General features: G+C 56.8%; 1 protein-coding gene across 2 annotated transcripts in view; it reads left to right on the top strand.

Annotated features, from left to right (window-relative positions):
- The window catches only part of ABCC4 (ATP binding cassette subfamily C member 4), a 203,686-nt gene that overhangs the window by 67,234 nt on the left and 111,604 nt on the right, over positions 1 to 24,848 (top strand). For both annotated transcript variants that reach the window (XM_055142190.1, XM_055142185.1), the window contains 14 exons: positions 274 to 437; positions 2,922 to 3,047; positions 4,373 to 4,622; positions 6,179 to 6,280; positions 10,623 to 10,712; positions 11,265 to 11,456; positions 15,117 to 15,211; positions 15,327 to 15,413; positions 16,628 to 16,724; positions 17,933 to 18,142; positions 20,023 to 20,163; positions 20,624 to 20,661; positions 21,117 to 21,208; positions 24,162 to 24,308. In XM_055142190.1, the coding sequence (XP_054998165.1) occupies positions 274 to 437; positions 2,922 to 3,047; positions 4,373 to 4,622; positions 6,179 to 6,280; positions 10,623 to 10,712; positions 11,265 to 11,456; positions 15,117 to 15,211; positions 15,327 to 15,413; positions 16,628 to 16,724; positions 17,933 to 18,142; positions 20,023 to 20,163; positions 20,624 to 20,661; positions 21,117 to 21,208; positions 24,162 to 24,308 (1,831 nt within the window). The remainder of the gene's footprint in view (positions 1 to 273; positions 438 to 2,921; positions 3,048 to 4,372; positions 4,623 to 6,178; positions 6,281 to 10,622; positions 10,713 to 11,264; positions 11,457 to 15,116; positions 15,212 to 15,326; positions 15,414 to 16,627; positions 16,725 to 17,932; positions 18,143 to 20,022; positions 20,164 to 20,623; positions 20,662 to 21,116; positions 21,209 to 24,161; positions 24,309 to 24,848) is intronic.

Raw genomic sequence — 24,848 nt, 5'->3', positions numbered from 1 at the left:
CATCATGACGCTTTGCAGGCTCTGCATGCGGGACGCCAGGTCCTAGTCCTGGCACCCTGGGGTTCCCTGGCAGCGCTGGGGGAGGCCCCTGAGCCCAGAGCCAGCCAGGGGTACCGGCCAGCACCGCCCCGGGTGGCCCAAACGCGGAGCGGAGAAACCAGAGCAGAACTGTGCCCCCCGCCCTGTGTTTTTCTCCAGTGGAGTCGCCGGCAGGACTGTCTCCCGCGAGGTTCCCACGGCCGCTCCTAAGCAGGCTTGTCCTTCTCTTTTAAGGTGACGATATTCTTGCACTTTCTGTGGGCAGGGCCGCTGCAGGCCATCGCGGTGACCGCCCTGCTCTGGATGGAAATCGGGATCTCCTGCCTGGCGGGCATGGCCGTGCTCCTCATCCTCCTGCCCCTGCAGAGCTGCATCGGGAAGCTCTTCTCCTCCCTCCGGTAAGTGGCCCCGTGCGTGTGTGCGTGTGAGTGTGTGTGTGTGTGTGTGTGTGTGTGTGAGAGAGAGAGAGGGAGAGAGGGAGAGTGTGTGTGTGTGTGTGTGTGAGAGAGAGAGTGTGTGTGTGAGAGTGTATGTATGAATGCATGTGTGTGAGTGTGTGTGTGTATATGAGTGTATGTATGAATGCATGTGTGAGAGAATGTATGAGTGTCTATGAGCGCATGTGTGTGTGTCGGAGAGTGTATGGGTGTGTGTGAGTGTATATGTGTGGAGGAGGAATACCTTGAAATACCTTTCTTAAAAAAGATTTGTTGAATCGAATCACTGTGAGATACACAGTATAAAACTGTTCGTGATTGAGTTTCAGCCATACAGTATTCCCACACCCACCCTCCGCCAGTGAGATACGCTTCCCAGCACCCGAAGCACCCGTCTCCCCAGTTTCCCTCCCGCCCTCCCACTGGCCTCTGTGGCAGGCTCCCTCGCTCCCCCCCTTTCTCCCTCTCACTCTCCTCCCTCCCTCTCCCTCCCCCTCTCCCTCTCTCTCCCTCTTTCTCCATCCCCTCTCCCTATCCCTCCCTCCCTCTCTCCCTCCCACACTCTTTCCCTCTCCCTCCCCCTCCCTCCCTCCCTCCCTCCCTCCTCCCCTCCCTCCTTCCCTGGTTTGCAATACAGGTTCTAAAAGTGAAATACTTCTTTGAGTCCATTCTTCCTGCTTTTATTGTTGTTTTTGTTGTTTCTCTGGTGAGAACCAGTTTCATAGAGGGTGTGTGTGTGTGTGTGTGTGTGTGTGTGTGTGTGTGTGTGTGTGTGTGTGTGTGTGTGTGTGTGAGCATTGTAATCAGTACTGGCCCGCGTTGTGAATCAGTACTGGCCCGTGGCCGGGAGCTTGCCGTGTGTGTGTGTGTGTGTGTGAGCATCGTAAATCAGTACTGGCCATGGCTGGAAGCTTGCTGCAAGTGTGTGCGTGTGTGCGTGTGTGTGTGTGTGCGTGCGTGTGTGTGTCGGGGGCAGGGCGAAGGCAGTTAGGGCAGAGAATGGAGCAGTGTGACAGTACTGGTTGGAAATGATCACTCTGGATAAGAACTGAGTGCTACAAGTTGGTAAAGGGGTACACATGGTAACCTTTCTGTATCTACATTGCAAACTGTAGTGGGGGAGAGAGGGAAGGGGGGGAGAGACAGAGAGACAGACAGAGAGAGAGAGAGGTGTGTGGGAGGGAAACTGGGGAATGCTGGTGGTGGGAAATGTGCAGGGGTGAAGGGCCGGGTGCTGGAACATTACAGGACTGAGCCCCAGTCGTGTATTACTTCGTAATTGTGTATCTCACTGCGCCAGTTAAAAGATAAATCGAACAGTATTGTAAACCACAGACGCTCAGTCCATTGTGAAATTAAACCGCGGAGCCGTCCTTGTGTCCTGGGCCCGGGAGCCAGCATAGCGGTAGGGGCTCGCCTTGCACGCAGCCCACACCGGCTCCCTCCCTGGCCGCCAGGTGCGGGCCCTGAGCACAGAGCCGGGAGTCAGCCCTGAGCGCTGAGGTCCAAAGTCCCCTCTTACCCACATCTTGATTTTCTCAGACCTGCTCCCCTTCCTCGTGTTCCTGCCGTGGCCCTCGCGCTCGCGCGTGTCCCTCGGGGCCTTAGACCCCTTCGCTCCACACTCTCTCCAAACACACACACCCTCCCTCTATACACACACACATTTTCTTCATACACACACACATTCTCTCTCTTCACCCGGTCCATTACACACCCTCTCTCTCCTCTCTCCACACACTCTCTCCCTGTCCCTCTCTCCCCAGACATACCATACTCCCTCTCTCCAAGCACACACTCTCTCCATGTACACACAATTTCTCCACATACACACACTCTCCACACATGCACTTTCCCTCTCTCTCTCCACACATACACACTCCGTCTCTTTTTCCAAATACACACACTCTCTCCACACACTCACTCTCTCTAAACATACGCACATACACACTCTCTCTCTAAACATACACACAGACTCTCTAACCATTCACACACACACACTTACTCTATCTCTCTCCACACACACACTCTCTACACACACACACAGTCTCTCCTTCCCTCTCTCCACACACACATGAACAGTCTCTCCCTCTCCCCACTTCACACACACTCACACATAAACAAACACACACACTCTCCTCTCTCTACACACACACAATCTCTCCCTCTCCAAACATACTTTCACACACACACAAATACAGTCTCTCCCTACACCTACACACAGACACACACAGACACACACACACACACACACACCCTCCTCCTGCAAGTCCTCCAGGATTTCCTGAGGTACGCAGCGTCTCGGCTCTCTAAGTGTTGTCCGTCTGTGGTGCGGGGGCCAGAGGAGGAGGGACGGGCTCGTGCCCTGCCCAGTGCCCGCTGCCCCTCACTCAGCACAGCCCGGCGGGGTCGCTGACGCCAGCCTCGCGCTCGTGTCCCCCTCAGGAGCAAGACGGCGGCGTTCACGGACGTCCGCATCCGGACCATGAACGAAGTGATCACGGGCATCAGGATCATCAAGATGTACGCGTGGGAGAAGCCCTTCGCCGACCTCATCACCGGCTACAGGAAGTACGTCTGCAGCCCAGCTCTGCGGCCCGCCCTTTGCGTCTTGTCATCTTCACCCGCTTTGCCTGTCCCCGTGTGCCGCCCGCTGCCGCCTCCAGCCCTCTCTGCTCTCGCCGTCGCTGGGTACCTGCCTGGGTACCCGACAGAGGCCGGCTGCGCCTTCCCCGGCCCTCGATTCGGGCCGTGGGGAGACCCTAGTGCGGTGCCTCCGGCTGCCCTGGGCTGTCGCGGTTTGCAAATGAAGCCCCCGGTGGCGTGGCCGGGGGTCTCTGGGCCACACGCCCCCTGATGGTTCTGAGGTCTCGGAGCCGTGCACTGCTGGGGACCAGACTGGGGTCTCACGGCCGCTCGGCCAGGACTCTCCACGTGAGCCGAGTCCGAGGGGCCCTCGGGGGGCAGCGCCCGGGATCTGAAGCCCCCGCAGTGAGGGCTAAAGGCCTTTGCGCCCACAGCGCCGTTTCCGTTGCCCTCAAGGGGCTGGAGCGATGGCACAGCGGGGAGGGCGTTTGCTTTGCTCACAGCCCACCGGGGTTTGATCCCCAGCATCCCAGAGGGTCCCCCGAGCACCACCAGGGGTAATTCCTGAGTGCAGAGCCAGGAGCAACCCCTGAGCATCTCTGAGCATCTCTGGGTGTGACTCCGAGAAAGCAAAAAAAAAAAAAAAAACACCTCGAAACCAAACAGCCGTTAACCTGGAGTTCGGAGATCAGGGCGACGGGGACTTGGGTGGGATGGAACCAAGGGGTCCCGCCTTGGTCCCCGACACCCGGGCGGGGACACGCCTCGGCTCCTTCCTGCGAATGTGTGTTGGGTCCTTCTGTCTCTGGCTCCCGGAGTGGATGCCCTTGGCCTTCCTCCCTCGGCAGCCTGCCCTGCGTCTTTCCCACCCCTCTTCCCTTCTCGGGGGTGCGTGCCCCCCACCTTCCTGCCCTCTGCTCGCCTCCCCCACGCCCAGCCCTAGTTCTTCTTCTGGAGCTATGGCCCCCGGGCTGGGCCACTGCTGTCCTCTCTCTGTTACTCGCTGTGTCCGGTGTCCGCTCTCCCTGCGGGCCCGTCTGACCGGGACGGGGTTCGCACCCGGCGCTGAGATCCCGAATGTGACCGTGAGGGTGACCGAGTCCGTCCACCAGTGGCCGGGAAGCGTCCGGGTGCCAGGAGGGTGTCCCACCCCCGTTCCGCTCACCAGGGTGGGGCCCTGCAAGGTCTGTGTGGCCTACTGGAGACCCGATCTTCCCGGGAGGCGAGAGGGGCCACGGGCGGGCGTCTGGCTGGCCGAGACCTCGCCCGTGACCTCAGGCCTGGCCGCCGCCCCCCGTCTCTCTCCCCAGGAAAGAGATCTCCAAGGTCCTGCGCAGCTCCTACCTGCGGGGCATGAACCTGGCGTCCTTCTTCGCGGCCAGCAAGATCATCGTGTACGTGACCTTCACCACGTACGTGCTCCTGGGCAACCCCATCACGGCCAGCCGCGTGTTCGTGGCCGTGACCCTGTACGGTGCCGTGCGGCTCACCGTCACCCTCTTCTTCCCGTCGGCCATCGAGAAGGTGTCGGAGACCGTCGTGAGCATCCAGAGGATCAAGGTGCGGGGTGGGGGGGCGGGGCAGGAGGGAGTCAGACCCCCCACCGAGGGGGGTGGTTGGCTCAGCGGGGGCTGTGCCCCAGGCCTCCCCACACCCCCACTGAGAAGGTCCTGGGAGCGGGCAGGGTCTCCAGTGTCCTTGGAATGTTCCAGAGCAGGACCAGCAGACGTTGCCTCCCCCTGGTCCTGGGGGGGGGTAGGGGGTGCTCACCCCCGGACTCCTGTGCACGCGCAGGGCAGCTGCTGCCTGCCCTGGGGCTCCCAACTGACAAGAGCTGGGCCCTGCCCCCGGCCCCCACCCATCTCCTTTTGTCCCTCACGCTGCTCCCCGCCCCCCAGAGGTCACCCCTCTTGTCCCCGTCTTCAAGTTGTGGCTCGTTTTTGGGGAGTCGGTGTTTGCTGGGTCTTTTCCTTTGGGGGTGCGGTCAGTTTCTCCCGCCCCACCCGTCTGGATCGCTCTTGGTCTCCAAGGCGGGAAGCAGGGCTGGGAGCCCCCGGGACCTGCCTCCTTCCCAGAGGCTCCACTGCAGTGAGGCTTGGCCTGCGTGTCGCCGCCCGGCAGACGCCTGCAGGGACCCAGGGACGGTTTCTCCGGCGCATCTGGCATGCATGTGCGTGTGCATGCCTGTGCGTGCACGCGCACACACACACACATGGCCAGGATTAAACACACACACACACACACACAGGGCCCTGGGGTCCACCCCCAGCAGCACAGCACTTGTGAGACCTACCTTAATGGTTTGCTTACACACACACACACACACACACACACACACACACACACACACACACACACACACACACACACACATATATAGGGTCCCAGATTACACATACACACATACGCATACATATAGGGTCCCAGATTATACACACACACACACACGCACACACGCATGGGGTCTCTGATCTCTCTCTCTCTCTCTCTCACACACACACACACACACACACACACACACACACACACACACACAGCGCCCCGGGGTCCACCCCCAGCAGCACAGCGCTTGTGAGACCTACCTCAATGGTTTGCTTATACACACACACACATACAGGGTCCCGGATTACACATACACACATGTGCATACATATAGGGTCCCGGATTACACACACACACACACACACACACACACACACACACACACGCATGGGGTCTCGGATCTCTCTCTCCTCTCAAACACACACACACACACACATGCATGGGGTTGCTGATCTCTCTCTCACACACACACACACACACACACACACACACACACACACACACACACACACACACACACACACACTGCCCTGGGCTTCCCCTGCCTCAGTGGTTTGCTTTCTCCACCCCCTCCAGGCCCAGCGCTGTGGGTGACCCCTTCCCCCACACCCCCACACTGCCGCACACCTATGAGCAGGGCAGCACCTCGGGGAAGGGCTGGGACCCCAGAGGGCCAGCATGTCTCAGGGGTTTCCTCTACCTCAGGTGCCTTCGGGGCCAGTCCACCCCCCCCCCCCCCAAGCCCTTCCTCCCTGCCCTGTGGGCCAATGTGCCTTCTGCCTCTTTCTCTCTAGAACTTTCTGCTGCTGGACGAGATCACGCGGCCCCCGCCCCCGCTGGCCTCGGAGGGGAAAGTGCAGCTGTGCGTGCAGGACCTCACGGCCTTCTGGGACAAGGTAGCCCCCCGCCCCCCACGCCCCTCCGAGGCTACGTGGCCGCCCAGATGCTGCTGGGGGTCCAGGTGTCCCCCGTGGGGCTTGGTGGGCCTCAGACATGCTGGTCACTCAAAGCTCAGCTGAGTCACGGTGCCCTGGCCGCTGAGCTCAGTGACCTACCCTGGACAGAAGCAACCAGCACCCCTGGGCTGTCAAGTGCTGCCCCCTGCTGGTTGGGCCTGAGCAGCGCCTGGTCCAGAAGCCACAGGAGGGGGAAGAGAACTCCCGTTTGTACCCCACCCTCAAATCTGGACCCCCCAGGAGACTAATTTTGGGGGACAAGCAGTGACAGTTTTTTTTTTTGTTGTTGTTGTTGCTGTTTTGGGCCGGCAATGCTCAGGAGTCACTCCTGGCTCTTGGCTCAGGAATCACTCCCGCTGGTGCTCAGGGCAACACTAGGGGTGTCGGGGATTGAACCCAGGTCGGCCGCGTGCCAGGCAGACGCCCTGCCCGCTGTCCCGTCGCTCCGGCCCTGACATGTTTGTTCCTGCGAGTGGCAAGATAGGAATTCCTCAGGAGAACTATTCTTTTTTTTTTTTTACTTATAAATTTCCTTTTTTAAAATTAAAAAAAAAATTTATCAAGTCCTTCACAATATTAGATTACATTTAATATACAAACGCCAATCCCATCACCGTGACACCTTCCCACTTCCAGATTTCGATATTCCCATCCCGAATCCCATTCCCTGCCCCAAAGCTGAACCAAAATCATAGATTTTGTATTGTTATGAAAAACCACTGAAAATGCTCCAAAAAAGTATCCTTAGAGGAAAGAGTGTGGAGATTGTTGTATTTCACCCAGGGACCATTAAGCCCTTCTGTAAGAGATCACTAACATGTTGTTAAAGGTCAAGCCTTATGTTTTATATATATATATATATATATATATATATATATATATATTTATCTGTAAAAACAAATGCATATTTCCCTCTAAGACTGGTTGCCTCCTACTTTGAACCCTGTCAACTGTGTTGTGGTAGTTTGGGCTGTGGGTGGGTGTGTGGTTTGAGGTATCGAGCAGGCCGGGAATAGGTGCACTCCTGGGTGAGGCTCGGCCCAAGTGTGTGGAGAGCGGCCGTGAGCAGGGCGGTGGCTGAGTCCTGGAGGTTTTCATCTGCCCGGGCTGGGTCCCTTGGGGCAGGGAGGGGTCTCACCCCCCCCACCCCCCCCCCCCCCCCCCCCCCGGTGCGTCCTGAGTCCTCATGAGAAAGTTAAAGGGGGCTTCAGGGAACTTGCCACGCCTCTGAAAGGCCGGCTTGTTGATGAAGAGGCTTTTGGTGGCCCCTGTAAAATCGGAGGCTACCTTCCGGCCTTCAGAGACATCCTCCTCGTTCGGGGATGTGACCCCGTGTCGGGAAGTGGCTCATTGGCAGAGACTCTCTCTTACTTGGACCCGTACCCTGACCTGTCAAGTTTTCCTGGTGGCGCCAGGCTTGGGGGTGTTTTCCTGATGCTGCGGGTCCACTTCACTTCCCGCGTGGCTCCCTGGGACGTTTGGACTTTTCTGGTGTCGGGGTCAGAACCGGTTCTGGAGGTTCTGGTTTGGAGGCAGGTCCATAGGGGTCCATTCACTTCTGGGCAGGGCCGAGGATTTTTTTCCTGGTTTCCAAACATAGGCTGGTGCCTTTCCACTTCAGAATCTTAGGGTTTCCAGGCAGTTCTTTTTTTTTTTTTTTTTGCTTTTTGGGGTCACACCCGGCTATGCACAGGGGTTACTCCTGGCTCATGCACTCAGGAATTACTCCTGGCGGTGCTCAGGGGACCCTATGGGATGCTGGGGATCGAACCTGGGTCGGCCGCGTGCAAGCCAAATGCCCTCCCCGCTGTGCTATCGCTCCAGCCATCATTTTCAGGCTGTTCTTGAGTACACGTTTGGGCCAGCACCCTAAGCACTTTGTCCTTCTTCCCCCTGCAGCCTGTGTATCTCTCTGTAACTCCCCCGCCGCCCCCCCCCCCCCCACACGTGTCCCAGTGCGCCAAGCATAAGATCAAAACTTCTTTCTCAGACCTAGGATTTTTTTTTTGTTAACTGAATACAAAGCTGTTCAAGAGACAGTTTAATTCCAAGAGACTTTCAAAACTCTTGTCTTGTAAAAAGAATGGAAAACACAAAATTATAGTGGTTTAAATGCCAAAAATGAGTAAGTCTGACTATCAATTCAGTGGGACTGGAGTGATAGCACAGTGGGTAGGGTGTTTGCCTTGTAAGCAGATGACCCGGGTTCAATTCCTCCATCCCTCTTGGAGAGCCGACAAGCTACTGAGAGTATTCCACCCACACAGCAGAGCCTGGCAAGCTCCCCGAGGCGTATTGGATATGCCAAAAACAGTAACAACAAGCCTCACAACGGAGCCGTTACTGGTGCCCGCTTGAGCAAATCAATGAGCAACGGGATGACAGTGCTACCAAGCTGTTCATGGATGGGTTTAGGTCATGCAGTGTTCCAACACCCGTCCCTTCACCGGTGTCCATTCCCCACCACCAATGTCCCCGGTTTCCCTCCCTCCCCCTGCCAGCCTGCCTCTATGGCAGACACCTTTCTTCCTTCTCTCTCTGCTTCTGGACATTATAGTTCACAATGCAAATACTGAGCGGTTAGCGTGTTTGTTCCTTTACCTACTTTGAGCACGTAGTTCTTATCCTGAGTGACCGTTTCCAACTCTCTGTGACAGTGTCCCATCCTCTGTCCTAGCGGCCCTCTCCCCAGCCCTTGAGGCAGGCTTCCAGCTGTGGACCAATCTTCCTGGCCCTTGTCTCTGGCTGTCCTTGGGTGTTAGTCTCAAACGATGTTCTTCTGTATCCCACAAATGAGTGCAGTCCTTCTCTGTCTGTCCCTCTCCTTCTGACTCGTTTCACTCAGTATGAAACTGTCCAGCCATTTATAAGCGAATTTCATGACTTCGTTTTTCTTGGTGGCTGTATAGTATTCCACTGTGTAGATGTGTCATAGTTCTTTAACCAGTCTACTGAACTAAGGCTCTTAGATTCTTTGTTGCCCAGTTGTGTTGTCATAATAATTAGGCCTTGACTTCTTTTCACGTGAGGTTTTTTTTCTTTACTTTTGTCCTTGGGACACACCTGGCAGCGGTCAGGGCTTACTCTGACCTCTTCACTCAGGAGTCACCGCTGGTGGACTCGGGACAATATGGGATGACGAGGAGCCAGCTGCAGGCAAGGCAGGTGCCCTCCTCTGTGTGATGGCACTGCAGCTGCTCCTGTGAGTTTGCAGGAGTGACTTTAGAAAGTCTCATTCTAAAGTGGGTCACTCTAGTGATGGGCTGAAACGGGTGCTTGGTGATTGAACATTGGCTGGGCCCGGCCTGCTGTGTTCTGCTGCTGCCACCTGGTGGCCGACGATGGAATAGGCGCATCACTGCCCAGTATGGGAGATGTTGCCTTTACGCTTCTGTGGCCAGACTGCATCCAGGTGCTGCGCTGTGTCTGCGCGTACCCCTGCTCCAGGCTGTGTTCATCCGCCAGGCTGCTCAGAACGGGCGTGCTCAGGCGCTCCTGCTTCCCTCCTCCTTCCCCTCCCCTCCTCCTTTCCCTCCCTCCCCTCCCTCCCTCCCTCCCTCCTCCCTCCTCCCCTCCTCCCCTCCCTCACTCCCTCCCTTCCTTCCTTCCCTCCTTCCCTCCCTCCCTCCCTCCCTCCCTCCCTTCCTTCCTTCCTTCCTTCCTTCCTTCCTTCCTTCCTTCCTTCCTTCCTTCCTTCCTTCCTTCCCTCCCTTCCTCCCTCCTTCCCCTCCTTCCTTCTTCCCCTCGTCTCCTTCCTTCCTTCCTTCCTTCCTTCCTTCCTTCCTTCCTTCCTTCCTTCCTTCCTTCCTTCCTTCCTTCCTTCCTTCCTTCCTTCCTTCCTTCCTTCCCTTCCTCCCTCCTTCCCCTCCTTCCTTCTTCCCCTCGTCCCCTTCCTTCCTTCCTTCCTTCCTTCCTTCCTTCCTTCCTCCCTTCCTTCCTCCCTCCCTCCCTCCCTTCCTTCCTTTACCCACACCCGCCAAGGTCAGGGGTTGCTTGTAGCTCCGCAGTCAGGGGTCCCTCCTGGTGGTGTCGGGGGTCCGTCTGAGATACCAGGGACCCAACGCAGGTCAGCCGTGTGCACAGCAAGCTCTGTCCCCGCCGTGCGGACCCCAAAGTGTGGATTTTCTCCAAACTGCCCTAGAAGTATGAGTAGGCGAGGAGAACTTGAGGCCGCAGCCTGCCTCGGCCCCTGCCTGGGAAGAGAGGCCGAGCCTCCCGCTCCCACAGCACGAGCACTCGCGCCTCTCTCTGTCCTCCTGACGTCCCTGCCCCGTGTCCGCAGGCCTCAGAGACGCCCACCCTGCACGGGCTGTCCTTCACCGTCAGGCCCGGGGAGCTCCTGGCCGTGGTCGGGCCCGTGGGCGCCGGGAAGGTGAGTGAGTGACAGGGGGGTGGCCCCAGAGAGACCTTCAGGCCGCACCCTTTTTTTTTCTTCTTTTTTGGGTGACACCTGGCGATGCACAGGGGTGACTCCTGGCTCTGCACTCAGGAATACCCCTGGCGCTGCTGGGGGACCCTATGGGATGCCGGGGATCGAACCCGGGTCAGCTGTGTGCAAGGCATACGCCCTTCCCGCTGTGCTATGGCTCCAGCCCCTCTGGCCACACTCTTGCCTGGTCACGTGGGCCAGCTATGAATGGGGGGGACACTCCGGGTGGGTGGTTCCAGACCTTTAAGCTTAGGGCGCCTGCCCTGCCTTTCTCGACCCCCGGGGCCGGGTGCGATCTCCCCCCTGCGGGACCCCACCCCAGCCCGCCCAGCTGAGCGGCTTCCCACAAGACCCCTGTGTTGGGGGGTGGGGGGCCGTCTCTGCCTGCTTTGGGGTGCCGGGTGGGGGAAGGAGGGGCTCGGTTCCCGTGGGGGCGGCCGGGCTGACCGCGGGGCCCCCCCGTCCCTCCCGTGTCCCCCTGCCCCTGCCTTCCAGTCGTCCCTGCTGAGCGCGGTGCTGGGCGAGCTGCCGCCCAGCCAGGGCCGGGTCAGCGTCCACGGCAGCGTGGCCTACGTGTCCCAGCAGCCCTGGGTGTTCTCGGGGACCGTGCGGAGCAACATCCTGTTCGGGAAGAAGTACGAGAAGGAGCGCTACGAGCGCGTCATCAAGGCCTGCGCGCTGCGGAAGGTGAGCGGGGCGCGGGCACGGACGCACGGACGGATGCACGCACGCACTGACCGCGCCTCCCGGGCCGCGCCGTGCGGGGTGGGCGGGGACGGCACGCTCCCCCCCCCAAAAAAAAATGGACTGCAGGGGTGGGATTTAGTAATACTTTGCATTTATTCATTTATTTTGAAATGAATCTCCGGGAGATACAGTTACAGACTTACCAACTTTGTGGTTAAGGTTCAGTCCTACAGTATCGAGTACCCCTCCCCCACCGTGCCCATTCTCCACTGCCAACGGTCCCAGTATCCCTCCTGCCAACTCTCCCCTTCATTTTTTTTTTTTTTTCTTTTTGGGTCACACCTCAAGATGCTCAGGGCACATATTGACGGAGTACCCGCCTTCTTTTTTTTGTTTGTTTTTTCATTGCTTTTTGGGTCACACCCAGTGATGCTCAGGGGTTACTCCTGGCTCTGCACTCAGGAATTACTCCTGGCGGTGCTCAGGGGACCATATGGGATGCTGGGAATCGAACCCTGGCGGGCCGTGATCAAGGCAAACGCCCTCCTCGCTGTGCTATTGCTCCAGCCTTCCCCTCCCCTTAATTTTAATTAATTTGTTTATGCTTTTGGGGTCACATCCTGCGATGCTCAGGGTTGCTCCTGGCTGTGCACGCAAAAATCCCTCCTGGCGGTGCTCGTGGCGGGGTGGGGGACCCTCTTGGATGCCCGGCCTTGTGCAAGGCAAATGCCCTAGCTGCTGTTCTAGGGCTCCAGCCCTCTTTATTTTTAATATTTTTAAATATCAATTATGTTTAGATTTCATTTTGTGATGATCATTCAGCCCCCTTTATATTTCATTTAACTATTTATTTTTGGTATTTGGGCCCAGACCAGTAACTATAGTAACAGTAACAGGCCTCATTCCCCTGGCCCTGAAAGAGCCTCCTGTCATTGGGAAAGATGAGCAAGGAGAGGCTGCTAAAATCTCAGGGCTGGCAAACGGAGACGTTACTGGTGCCCGTTTGAGTAAATCGATAACAGGATGACAGTGATAGAGTGACAGTGATTTAACGTTGATATAGGTATTTGGGCGCAGCCCAGTGATGCTCAAGGCTTACTCCTGGCCCTGCACTCAAGAGCTACTCCTGGCAGTGGTCAGGGGATCTTATGGGATGCCGGATATCAAACCCAGGTCGGCCACATGCAACACCCCCTTCACTCCCCCCCCACGCCCCGGGAATCCTCTCTGAGCGACCCCTCTCGTCCACTGAGCCGGGCTTCTTGCTTCTCATCCCCGTACCTCGTGGGAGCTCCAGAGGTGCCTCAGTTTCCCCAGGACGAGTAGAGCCGCCACAGTGGGCTGGCCCGCCTGTTCCCCGGGTTCTGACAGTCTGTTGTTCAGAGACTGGGGGGAGGGGGTGTGTGTGTGCTCGCCGGTCGCTCCTCCTTTCTGCGAACGCCTCTGAAAGACCCCCCCGCCGCAGGGTCATGCTGGGCCTTCAGCGGAGGGGGGAGGAGCAGGCGCCTTTCCTGGTCGAGAAAAGACCGGAACAAAGGGCAGGTGCGGGGGCCGAGGGGGGTCAGTGCTGCGCAGGCCACTGCCGGGGCTCTGAGCCCGGCCAAGAAAGGCCTGAAAGGGCCTTCCCCGGCCGAGGCCGCGGCATCCCGCTGTGCGTTTCTCCTGTGCCCCCCGCTGCCTGGGCTGCGGGCGGGGCAGCGTGTAGTTGGGGGGGGGGCGGGAGCCTCCTGGGCGCACCTCCCACACAGACCCTAGGGTCGGAGCCCCAGGGACATCACTGCCTGGGTGACGGGCTGAGGGGAGGAAGGGGATCAGGTCAGCTGTCAGGGCCGGACAGAAAGGACAGCAGCTGTGGCTTCCCGCCACCCTCACAGCGCATACTACACACACAAACGCGCACACACACACAGCACACACGCTCACAGTTATTCATGCACTCACTTGCACATGCACTCACATGCACTTACATGTGAACTCACACGTGTAGTCACACACTTAACACCCATGCACTCAAACACACTAATGCCCATACACTCACACGTACATGTACATATTCATATTAACACATGCACTCACAAACACATTCACTCGTACATACACATATTTATATGCTCACATGCACTCACGCACACACAGGCACTCATGTTCGAACACGCTAATGTATGCAGTCACATACAGGCAGTCACCTATACACACCCACACAGTCATGCACGCACCCACACACACAGGCACTCACACAAAGGCACATAAAAGCACTACACACAGCCACATACATGTACCACACATACACAGGCACATACATGCACCACACACAGTCATATACATGTACCACACACACTCACAGGTACATACATCTACCACACAAAGGCACATACATGCACCACACATAGGCACATACATGCACCACACATAGGCACATACATGCACCACACATAGGCACATACTTGTACTACACACAGGCTCATACATGCACTACACACAGGCACATACATGCACCACACACACTTTCACACAGGCACATACATGCACCACACACACTCATGCATAGGCAGTTGCGCATGTGCACACACAAACACACAACTCTCACACTCTCTGCGTCTTTCATCTGTGTTTCACTGTCTCCATCTTCGCTCACGGGTGAAACAGACGTAGATGCACAAATGACCGACACAAACACAAATGAGTTCAGGTGTTTGTAGGTCAAGTTCAGAGGGGATGGCCCCAGGCCCTGTGCTTCCCGGAGCTCGCTCAGCGGGACTTCATGTCCTCTTCCATGTCCCTCCTTCGGGCTTTGGCCTCTCACGGCCCCCGGGGCTGAGTGCTGCCACCCTGGAGCAACGTGGGGTTCACGGCTCTGGGCCTGCCTCCTCCTTGTCTAGTCCCACATCCACAGTGGTTTGTAGAAACACACTCGCCTAGTTCGTATTGGGCCTGGAGAGACGGTCCAGTGGGGAGGGCGCTTGCCAGCTTGGGCGTGGCCAACCCTGGCTGACTTCTGACCCGCAGATGGTCCTCCGAGCACTGCCAGGAGTGAGCGCCAAGCACTGTCAGGAGTGAGCCCTGAGTGGCCAGGCGTAAGCCCTGAGCACTGTGAGGAGTTAACCCTGAGCACTGTCAGGAGTGAGCCACGAGCACCACAGATGAGGCCCCAACCCCTCCCCCCATTTTTGACTTGTATGATTTATGCTGTGGACGGTCAGGGGCGTAGCGTCATGCCTCCGTGTGTTAACTGTCGGCCTGTCCTCAGTTCCTCCTCCCAGTTCCACCCCTGGTAACCAGCCTTCACTGAGTGCGGGACTCGGCGCTGCCTCTCGCCTGCTGACTGTCTCACTCTTGTGTCACCTGCCCGTCCCCCGCAGAAGGCACACCTCACCCTGCTTCTATGGCAGCTTGTGTTCCCTCTCGAATACTGACCGCACTGCTGTGTCCAGGCGGGCGGTGTTGGGGTGGGGTGGCCGCCTTGGGGGCGGGAGGGCAGCTCAGCCCGGCTCAGCACGCGTGTGGCCTGCAGGAGGCCTGGGAGTGGCCGGACGCTCCCCGAGCTCCGGGCTGGGGGTCCTCTCCGAGTGCTACCAGGGTGGCCCCAGCGCCCCCACCGCACCCCGGGAAGAACAGGCCGCTGTGTCTGACGGCGCCCCCTCTCCCGGCCCGTTCCCGCAGGATCTGCAGCTGTTGGAAGACGGCGACCTCACCCTGATCGGGGACCGAGGCACCACGCTCAGTGGAGGCCAGAAGGCCCGGGTCAACCTCGCCAGGTAAAGTCGCCATGCCGCCTCCGGGCAGCCTCCCAGGCTATGTCAGCCGCTTGGAGCTTCAGGGATTTGTTCAGTGGGTGGGGGCCAGGGGCTGAGCCGCCTTTCCGTGTTCCAGAGCTGTCTACCAGGACGCTGACATCTACCTGCTGGACGACCCGCTCAGCGCCGTGGATGCGGAAGTCAGCCGGCACCTCTTCGAGCTGTGAGTGTGGCCTGCATGTACATGTGTGCACACACTCGCACATGTACACACACATGTATACATACGAACATGCATGCATGCATACCACACACATGGATGCACAAACACACATGCATACATGCACTGTATATGCATACAAACACATGCATGCACACTACATATGCCACAAACACAAACATGCACACAAATACATATGCATGCACACTATATGCCACATATTTGTGCACACACATACAAATGTCACACACATCACACATACATGTATGTGTGCACACACAAACATGCACCTCACACACATCACAACCATGCATGCACACTACACATGCCATATGTGCGTGCACGTACACAAACATGTTACACAGAAACACAGTGCGCACACACAAAAACATGTACACAAACACATGTATGCACGCATGCTACGCATGCCACACATACATACATAAATTTGTCATGCACACGCAAACAAACACATATGTGCATATGCACGCACATACATATGCATACTACACATACTACACAAACAGACATGTCACATGCATGCACACTACACACATGCACACTACACACACCACACACATGTGCACTACAGACACATACACATGTGCATGCATGCACGCACAGTATGCAGACCACACATGTGCATGCAGGCACTCATGCAAACACTATACACTTGTGCACACTTGCGTATGCACACACCATGCACTTGGGGTGCGCGGGTGCGAGTGTTGAGGGCCGCACTGTGCAGCCTCCTGTTCTGCACAGCCCCGGCTCCCAGAGCGACTGTCCAGGCGTCCGTTCCCGCCATTCCACACGCTCCTGCTGCTTTCCCGTCTGGGCCTCATGAGCCGAGGCCGGCTGGAGCCAGAGCTGTGAGGCGGCAGGTTGGGCTGCAGAACGGTCCTGGTGACGCTTCTCCCCGGTGTATCTCCCACATGCCTGGGATGTAAAGGCGTCCGCAGTGGCTCTGCGGAAGTTCAGGGGGAAACCCAAGCTGGCAAGCCGCCCCTTCTTTGCGTAGTTTTACTTTCTCTCGCTGAGCTTTTTGGGCCACACCCGGCGATGCACAGGGGTCCCTCCTGGCTCTGCACTGGGGAGTCACTCCCGACAGTGCTTGGGGGGCCCTGTGGGATGCTGCACCCTTCCTGTTGCTGTCCTATTGCTCCGCCCAGCGGTAATGCGTTTGCGTTTGTGTCCTCCCCCCTCTGCCGTCGCAGGTGCATCTGCCAGAGCCTGCACGAGAAGGTCACCATCCTCATCACCCACCAGCTCCAGTACCTCAAGGCTGCCAGTCAGATCCTCATCCTGAAGGACGTAAGTGGTGCCTGGAGACGCAGGATGGTGGAACTTGCCAGCTTTCGGGGGTTGAAGGGCCCTGGGTGTCCCCCCCTCCCCCCCAGGTCTCCTCTGCCTGGGGACGTTGGGTCTCTCGCTCAGGGACACCTGTCTCTGCACAGTCCCCCACAACGCCCGTCGTAGAGAGTGAGTCCAGAGTCACACGGCCATGTCCGATAGCCTGCTCGTGACCTGGACGCCTTCTGCAAGCACCCCAGCCATGGGGCGGGCGCATGGGATGGGGGGCGGGGGATGAGGGTCAAGAACAAGGAGACGGTTGGAACAAGCGAGCATTTTTATTCGCCTCTCCTGTGACCCCTGGCATTTTTGATTTTGGAAATGGGAGGTTTGGCGACAGGATTGTCCCACACGCTGTTGAGCTAAAGAGCATCTTCCATTGGTAGGAGAGACGGACAGATAACGCAGGACCCACCCTGTCGGACAGGCATGCGTGGGGGTGGGGCTGTGAGTCTCTGTGCTCGTGCAGCCTGAGACCCTTCCCCGCACGGGGATACAGGCATCTCACATGCTCAAGATTCCGTCACATAACAGCTTGATTTTGCAACAAAGTGGGGGCCTGAGGGATGCTGACCCCCTCCCCACACACCATGGATAATGCACATATGACGCCCCGTAAGCTTAACTAGTACAGCTGGCTCTTACCCAGAGCCTGGCTGAGCACAGACGCGGCCGACGAACCTTGCGTTTGTACGCCGTGTGTATTCAGGACTGCCTTGCCGTCACGCAGGAAGGGGACGCGTACAGAGAAGGGCCGGAGAGGGCTCCAGAGGGCTGAGAGTACCCGCCGGGTTCAGTCCCTGCGTGGGAACCTGAGCACAGAGCCCGCAGTCGCCCCCAGGCATGGCTCAAAAGCACCCCCCTCCCCCCCAAAAAAAACCATAAAGGAAAATGCACCTAGTGCATTTGTGCATTTGCACTTGCTGGGAGATATTCTCACGTAAGTGGACCCGCAGCGTCAAACAGGTGCATTTTCAGGGAACACATGACCAAATGGTCTGTCCTGGCTCAGTGCCCAGCCCGGCTGTGGCAGGTCCCAGAAGCCCCGGGACAGGCCCGTCGGGAGGCAGACCTGTGCCTTGTTTCCCCAGGAGACCCTGACGGCCGCGTGGCTGCACATCTCGGTTTCTGTCATGCCAATGTCCCTCTCTCCGTCCTTTGTTTTTCAGGGGGAGATGGTACAGAAGGGGACCTACACCGAGTTCCAGAACTCTGGCATCGACTTTGGTTCCCTCTTGAAGAAGGAGAATGAGGAGGCGGAACATTCACCACTGCCGGGGACGCCCCCGCTGAAGAAACGGACCTTCTCGGAGTCCTCGCTGTGGTCCCAGCATTCTTCGCCCCCCTCGCTGAAGGACGGCGCCCCCGACGGTCAGGAGGTGAGTCCTGCTCCTGTCTGCCTGCCCCATCCTGCCGCTGGGGTCTCTTAGGGACCTCGTGATGTTGGGGACCCCATGACCTTAGGGAGCCCTTAATCCTAGAGGATTAAGGGCTTAGTCCCAAGGAGCTTGTGATCCTAGGGATCCTATGATCTTAGGACCCTGTGACCTTTGGGACCCCGTGATCTTAGGAACCCCGTGATCTTAGGACCCCCATGATCTTAGGACCCGGTGATCTTAGGGACCCCGTGATCTTAGGACCTGGTGATCTTAGGACCCGGTGATCTTGGGACCCTGTGATCTTAGGACCCTGTGATCTTTAGGGACCCCGTGATCTTAGGACCCGGTGATCTTGGGACCCTGTGATCTTAGGACCCTGTGATCTTTAGGGACCCCGTGATCTTAGGACCCGGTGATCTTGGGGACCCTGTGATCTTGGAACCCTGTGATCTTGGGACCCTGTGATCTTAGGGACCCCGTGATCTTAGGACTCTGTGATCTTGGGGACCCTGTGACCTTAGGACCCCGTGATCTTAGGGACCCTGTGATCTTGGGGACCTCATGATCTTCAACATCCTGTGATCTTAGGGACCACATGATCTTAGGGATTCCTGTAATTTTCGGGCTGTCATAGTCCTGTGATCTTAGAGAACCTGTGATCTTGGGGACTTCATGATCTTAAAGGCCCTGTGACCACAGGATCAGAGCGACCCTATGATCTTAGGGGCTGCATGATCTTAAGGATCTTAGGGGTCATGGGATCTTGAGATCCTGTGCTCTTAAAGCTCTTGTGATCTTAAGGACCTCATGATCTTTGGGACCCCATGGTTTCTTTTTTTTCTTTTTGGGTCATACCCGGCGATGCTCAAGGGTTACTCCTGGTCTGCACTCAGGAATTACTCCTGGCGGTGCTCGGGGGCCATATGGGATGCTGGGAATCGAACCCGGGTCAGCTGCATGCAAGGCAAATGCCCCACGCACTGTGCTATCGCTCCAGTCCCTCCCCATTTTTTTATTCAGAATGTTAATTTTATTATTTATTTTATTATTATTTGTTTAATCACGTAAAACTTTTTTTTGATGAGGTAACGTTGGGTGCCAAGACGGCACCTCAGGGGTACAGCTGCACATCTCCCCAAACCAGTCCGCGCCCACCAGCAGAGTTCCATGAACCCTCCCCCCAGTGCACCGGAGACCCCCTGGCCTTAGCTTTCCCCTGGCGTGACTTCTCCGCAACCCACCTAGGAGTGCCTATGTGTGAGGTCACAGCCTGTATTTTTTTTTCTTTCTGGTTCACACCCAGCGATGCACAGGGGTCACTCCTGGCTCTGCACTCAGGATTACCCCTGATGGTGCTGGAGGGACCCTATGGGATGCTGGGAATCGAACCCGGGTCGGCCGCATACAAGGCAAACGCCCTACCTGCTGTGCTATTGCTCCAGCCCCACATGTTGTATTTTTTCCCCACTCATGTTCTTTTTCTTTTAACTTTCTCTGACTTAATTCGCTGAGCATGACCCACCTCCATTCCTATCCGTGTCGTGCATAGGGCAGGATGCCACTTTTCCTCAGAGCTGAGCTTTTTGTTGGTTTGTTTCTTTGGGGGTGGTGCTGGGGCCCACACCGTCCTAGGAGCACGTGTGTGCTTCTCCCCCCCACCCCGCTCAGTGCTCGCGCTGTGTCACCATCCTCACTGCTCCCCAGTGAGAGCGACACTCCCCGGGAGCCTGTCTCGCCGCCTTGATTCCCGGAGCAGGACAGCCCCGGGGTGGGTGTCCGTGTCGCTGGTCCGACCCTTCTGCCTGGCGTCGGGGGGCTGGGTGGGGCCATGGGGAGCCATGCGTGGCCAGGCCGGCCCCTCACGCCTGTGTCCCCCACAGCCTGAGAACGTGCAGGCGCAGGTCCCCGAGGAGAGCCGGTCCGAGGGCCGGGTGGGCTTCAAGGCCTACAAGAACTACTTCACTGCCGGCGCCCACTGGTCAGTCATCGTCATCCTTCTCCTCGTGAACATCGCCTCCCAGGTGAGGGCGGGGCTTGGCTCTGTGAGGGGGTGACGCTGGGCGTCAGCCCCGTGCCGGGGCCTGTGGTTGCCCACCCGCGTTCTCTCGCTTTTCATGCCCGAGGAACCAGCCTGCTCAGCCGATACCGGTTCACAGACTCGGGCTGTGCTGAGTAGGGTCACTTCAGATGCCGAAGCCGGGCTTTCTGTGGTGAGGACCACACCGAAGGCTGGCCTAGATTTGCTGTTCCCAGAGCTCCGGGGACGTTGGACGCCTCTCAGACGCGCTTGGGCGTTTCCAGGCGTTTTCAGAGCTGGGCGCTGGCGTGGCTTGCTGTGGGCTGGACTTGAGCATCGCACAGTCCCCCTGTGGGGTGGGAAAAAGGCTTCCCCTCGCTCCATGGCAGGCCTGGGGGAGAGCCCCGAGGTGGGGCTGACTCCTGGCGCGTGACTGACGTCTCTCTCCCCCTCCCCCGCCGTAGGTGGCCTACATCCTGCAGGACTGGTGGCTTTCATACTGGTGAGTGGCTCTCACCTGAGAGGAAGTGCCTCACAGAGGCAGGGAGCTGCCTTTTCTCTCGGGGGTTGGGGGGTGGCTCCCCTGAAGGGTCTCCCTCCTCCTCACTTGGTCACCTGAGGGCAAAGGTGACATTGGCGGTGGTGATTTGTGACAGAGGGTGGTTTCTCCCCACCACGCCTCATCCCCACAGCCACCTCCACACAGCCCTCTCTGGCTGGGGGCACGTTGTGATGCCAACGTGAATTTTCGATCAGGACTGGATGAGCTTGGGAAATCTTCCCCCTCCCCCCCAGCCTGAAAATGAATCTCTCCCGTCCGGGCTCATGAACCACAGGGAGGGGGAACATACCAGCAACAATAACCCCAGATGCATGTATGTGCCCTTGCCTGGGAGTCTAACCCTCTCCCCCTCCCCCCCACCCCCCGTTCCTCAGGGCGACCACCCCATTCCTCAGGGCGAACGAGAGTGCTCTGAACGTCACGGCGCGTGAGCTGGGCGACGCCAGCAGGGAGCTGGATCTCCAGTGGTACTTGGGCGTTTACTCAGGTAAAGTGCCGTCGTCCCTGGGTCTATTATCCGGGAGGCCGGGGCGGCCCACGTGAGAAGCCGCGCTCCCCAGGGGAGCTCAGTCACGTCTTAACCGATTAAGAGTCTGAGTCCCATTCTAGCCCGCGAATTAATTAGAATAATGATTTCGAAAATCTACTCGGAAGAAAAGAGGGTGAACGCAGACTCTTAATGTGCCCGGGCGCTGGATTGCCGGCGCTAAACCAGCGCGGAGCATTCGGGGAGCAGCCGCCGGAACCGCCCGTGCTTTGTCTCTCCTAATGGGTTGCTCTCGGATGGGCAAGGGGATTAGAAACGGATCCCCACCCTGTGGTTCGAATTGTTCCCATTCTGTCGGAATAAACCCCGGGCTTCTATTGAGCTCGGGCAAAACCCCCTGACGCACGCCTCCCCCCCTTCCGAAAGCAAAGTATTATTCCCTCATAGGTTCCTGCAAACCTCCCTGAACCCACCCCGCTGCTCTCGGGGGTCCCCGCTAATTAGCTAGGAGGGATGCTAAGTGGGGACAGACTGGTGTCTGGGAATTAGGATTCCTTCGCTCCCTTACCTGGAGATCACAGTGTTATCACGCTCCCGGCCGGGGGATTAACTGCACGTTTGGCTTGCCAGACTAATATGAGCACTGCACGGGTGCGCGCCCGCTTCCCACCAGAGTGCCAGGCGGCCCTTGGGCATCGGCCTGCCGAGTCGGCAAAGGAGAGAACCTCATCTGAAATTTCCCCATCTTGCCCTCTCTCCGTACCGGGAAAGGCTCTGGCAAGTTCCCCGCCAGGAGGTGGAGGAGGGTGGCTTTGTTCCCGGCCTACTCGGGGGGACTCGGGGCTCATTTCCTCCCTGCGTCCTTGATGAGAGGCCCAGATCCATTGGCCGCCTTCCTTCCGCGGCGCTGGGCTGCTCCGGAGCCGTGGAAGGTGGGACCCAGCCCAGTTCTGTGTTCTCCGGGCCTCTGGGCCCCCAGGGAAATGCTGTCGGTGGACGTTTGAGGAGTCCGAGTGGCTTCCTAGAGTTTAAATCACCTCGTTGGCAGAAGAGGCGACCTGGTACCCGGAGGAGAGTTTATCACACACGTGAACCCCCCCGCCCCCTCTCAGAATGTTTACATCACACCCTTCCTCGGAGATGCTGCGTGCAGTGATGGATGATGCTCTCACGTTGAAACAGAGCACTGTTTTCTCGCAGTTTGTTACTAGGACGTTTTTCCACTTGGCCCTTAATATCGATTTTTTTTAAATATTGAATTGCCGAGATTTACAAAGTTTCTCGTGTTTGAGTTTCTTTTTATTTGTTTTGGGGTCATCCCCGGTGATGTTTAGGCCTTACTCCTGGCTCTGTGCCCAGGGGTCACTCCTGGCTGGCTGGATCACATAGGGGTGCCGGGGATCAAACCTGGGTCTGCTGTGTGCCAAGCAAACGCCCTCCCTGCTGTACTAAGCATTGCCTCCCTCTCCCCCTATGTTTGAATTTCAGGCGTGCACTGTTCCAGCACATCGATCCCGCCACTAGTGTCCATGTCAACATAGGGTGTTATTTTTTTTTATTTTTTATTTTTTTTTATTTATTTTTTTTTTATTGGTAATTTATTTTTTTTTTTTAAATTTATTTATTTTTAATTAGAGAATCACCGTGAGGGTACAGTTACAGATTTATACACTTTTGTGCTTATACTTCCCTCATACAAAGTTTGGAACCCATCCCTTCACCAGTGCCCATTCTCCACCACCCGTAAACCCAGTGTCCCTCCCACCCTCCCCAATCCCATCTCCCCCCCACCCCACCCTGCCACTGTGGCAAGGCATTCCCTTCTGTTTTCTCTCTCTAATTAGCTGTTGTGCTTTGCAATAAAGGTGTTGAGTGGCCGCTGTGCTCAGTCTCTAGCCCTCATTCAGCCCGCAACTCCCTTCCCCCACATGGCCTTCGACTACAATGTAGTTGGTGATCGCTTCTCTGAGTTGACCTTTCCCCGGAACGTGAGGCCAGCCTCGAAGCCATGGAGTCAACCTCCTGGTACTTATTTCTACAGTTCTTGAGTGTTAGTCTCCCACTCTGTTATTCTATATACCATAGATGAGTGCAATCTTTCTATGTCTGTCTCTCTCTTTCTGACTCATTTCACTCAGCATGAAACTTTTCATGCCCATCCACTTGACTACAAAATTCTTGACCTCCTTTTTTCTAACAGCTGCATAGTATTCCATTGTATAGATGTACCAAAGTTTGCTCAACCAGTCATCCGTTCTGGGGCATTCGGGTTTTTTCCAGATTCTGGCTATTGTAAACAGTGCTGCGATGAACATACATGTGCAGATGTTGTTTCGATTGTACTTTTTTGCCTCTCTGGGATATATTCCCAGCAGTGGTATTGCTGGGTCAAATGGGAATTCAATATCTAATTTTTTGAGAGTCGTCCAAATTGTTTTCCAGAAGGGAACATAGGGTGTTATTAAATGTATGTTTTAAAAGCTACCTGGGCAATTTCTACCAAAACCCAAAAAAACACCAGTAGCTTTTATCTCCTGTTGCCCTCTTCATTCTTGCGTTGCCCACAAACTGCACCACACATTCGGGTTAAAGGGCAGGGTCAGTAGTGCGACTTGGACCATGGAACTGGCAAGAATCAGCTCTGAGTTATCAAGGTCACTTCTGGGTTTTTGCACAGAACTTGTCATCGCTTAAAGGAAGCCTCGTAAGAAACAGTGGGTCACACATGACTGTCCCAGGTCCCGCCCCCGCCCAACACACACACACACACACACACACACGAGTCTGAGAAGAATAAATGAATGTTCCTCCTTGGACCTGTATCTTGTGAGAAAACCGAAGCCTGACAGAGCCCAGAAACTTTGGGAAATGGGCTGTGAAGTGTGTTTGCAGCCCGGTGCTCTCGGGGAATTGCTCGGGGTCCCGTGCTCTCTGAGTGACGGTTCTTTGGCAGGTCTCACCGTGGCCACCGTCATCTTCGGCATAGCACGGTCGCTCCTGGTCTTCTACGTCCTGGTGAACTCCTCCCAGACGTTGCACAACCGCATGTTTGAGTCCATCCTGAAGGCGCCCGTCTTGTTCTTCGACAGAAACCCGATCGGTAAGTCGGCCCTCGAGGCCTTCTCTCCCAGCCGTGCGTCCGGGGATAGCTTGAGTATTTGAAAATGGGGGGTGGGGAATGCCTGGGCTTGGGAGGATCTGTTAGCTCTCAGGTGATCGGTCGGGGGCGCAGAGCTAAGCAAGGTGCCTGGAATGTTGGACACGGAGGGCTGACGCTCACCCAGGCCGTCTAGCTCTGACTGGCTTTCGCAGCCCCTTCTTACTGGGTTAATGATCAAAACATCCAGCGTACAGCAGAGTACATAAAGTCAAAATACCTAAGATCAAAATGCCTTAAAGTACTTATTTTTTCTTTCTGGGTCACACCCGGCGATGTCCGGATGTCCTGGCTCTGCACTCAGGAATTAACTCCTGGTGGTGCTCAGGGGACCATATGGGATGCTGGGAATCCAGCCTGGGTTGGCTGCGTGCAAGGCAAACGCCCTCCCCTCTGTGCTATCGCTCCAGCCCCAAAGTACATATTATTTTGTAGCCTAATGACGCACAAAGTTCTTGATGAAGTAAATCAGACCACCTTGTA

This window comes from Sorex araneus, chromosome 1 (assembly GCF_027595985.1).
Source record: "Sorex araneus isolate mSorAra2 chromosome 1, mSorAra2.pri, whole genome shotgun sequence".
Taxonomy (NCBI): domain Eukaryota; kingdom Metazoa; phylum Chordata; class Mammalia; order Eulipotyphla; family Soricidae; genus Sorex; species Sorex araneus.
The sequence above is the reverse complement of the archived record's forward strand: the minus strand, read 5'-3'. Positions and strand labels throughout refer to the sequence as shown.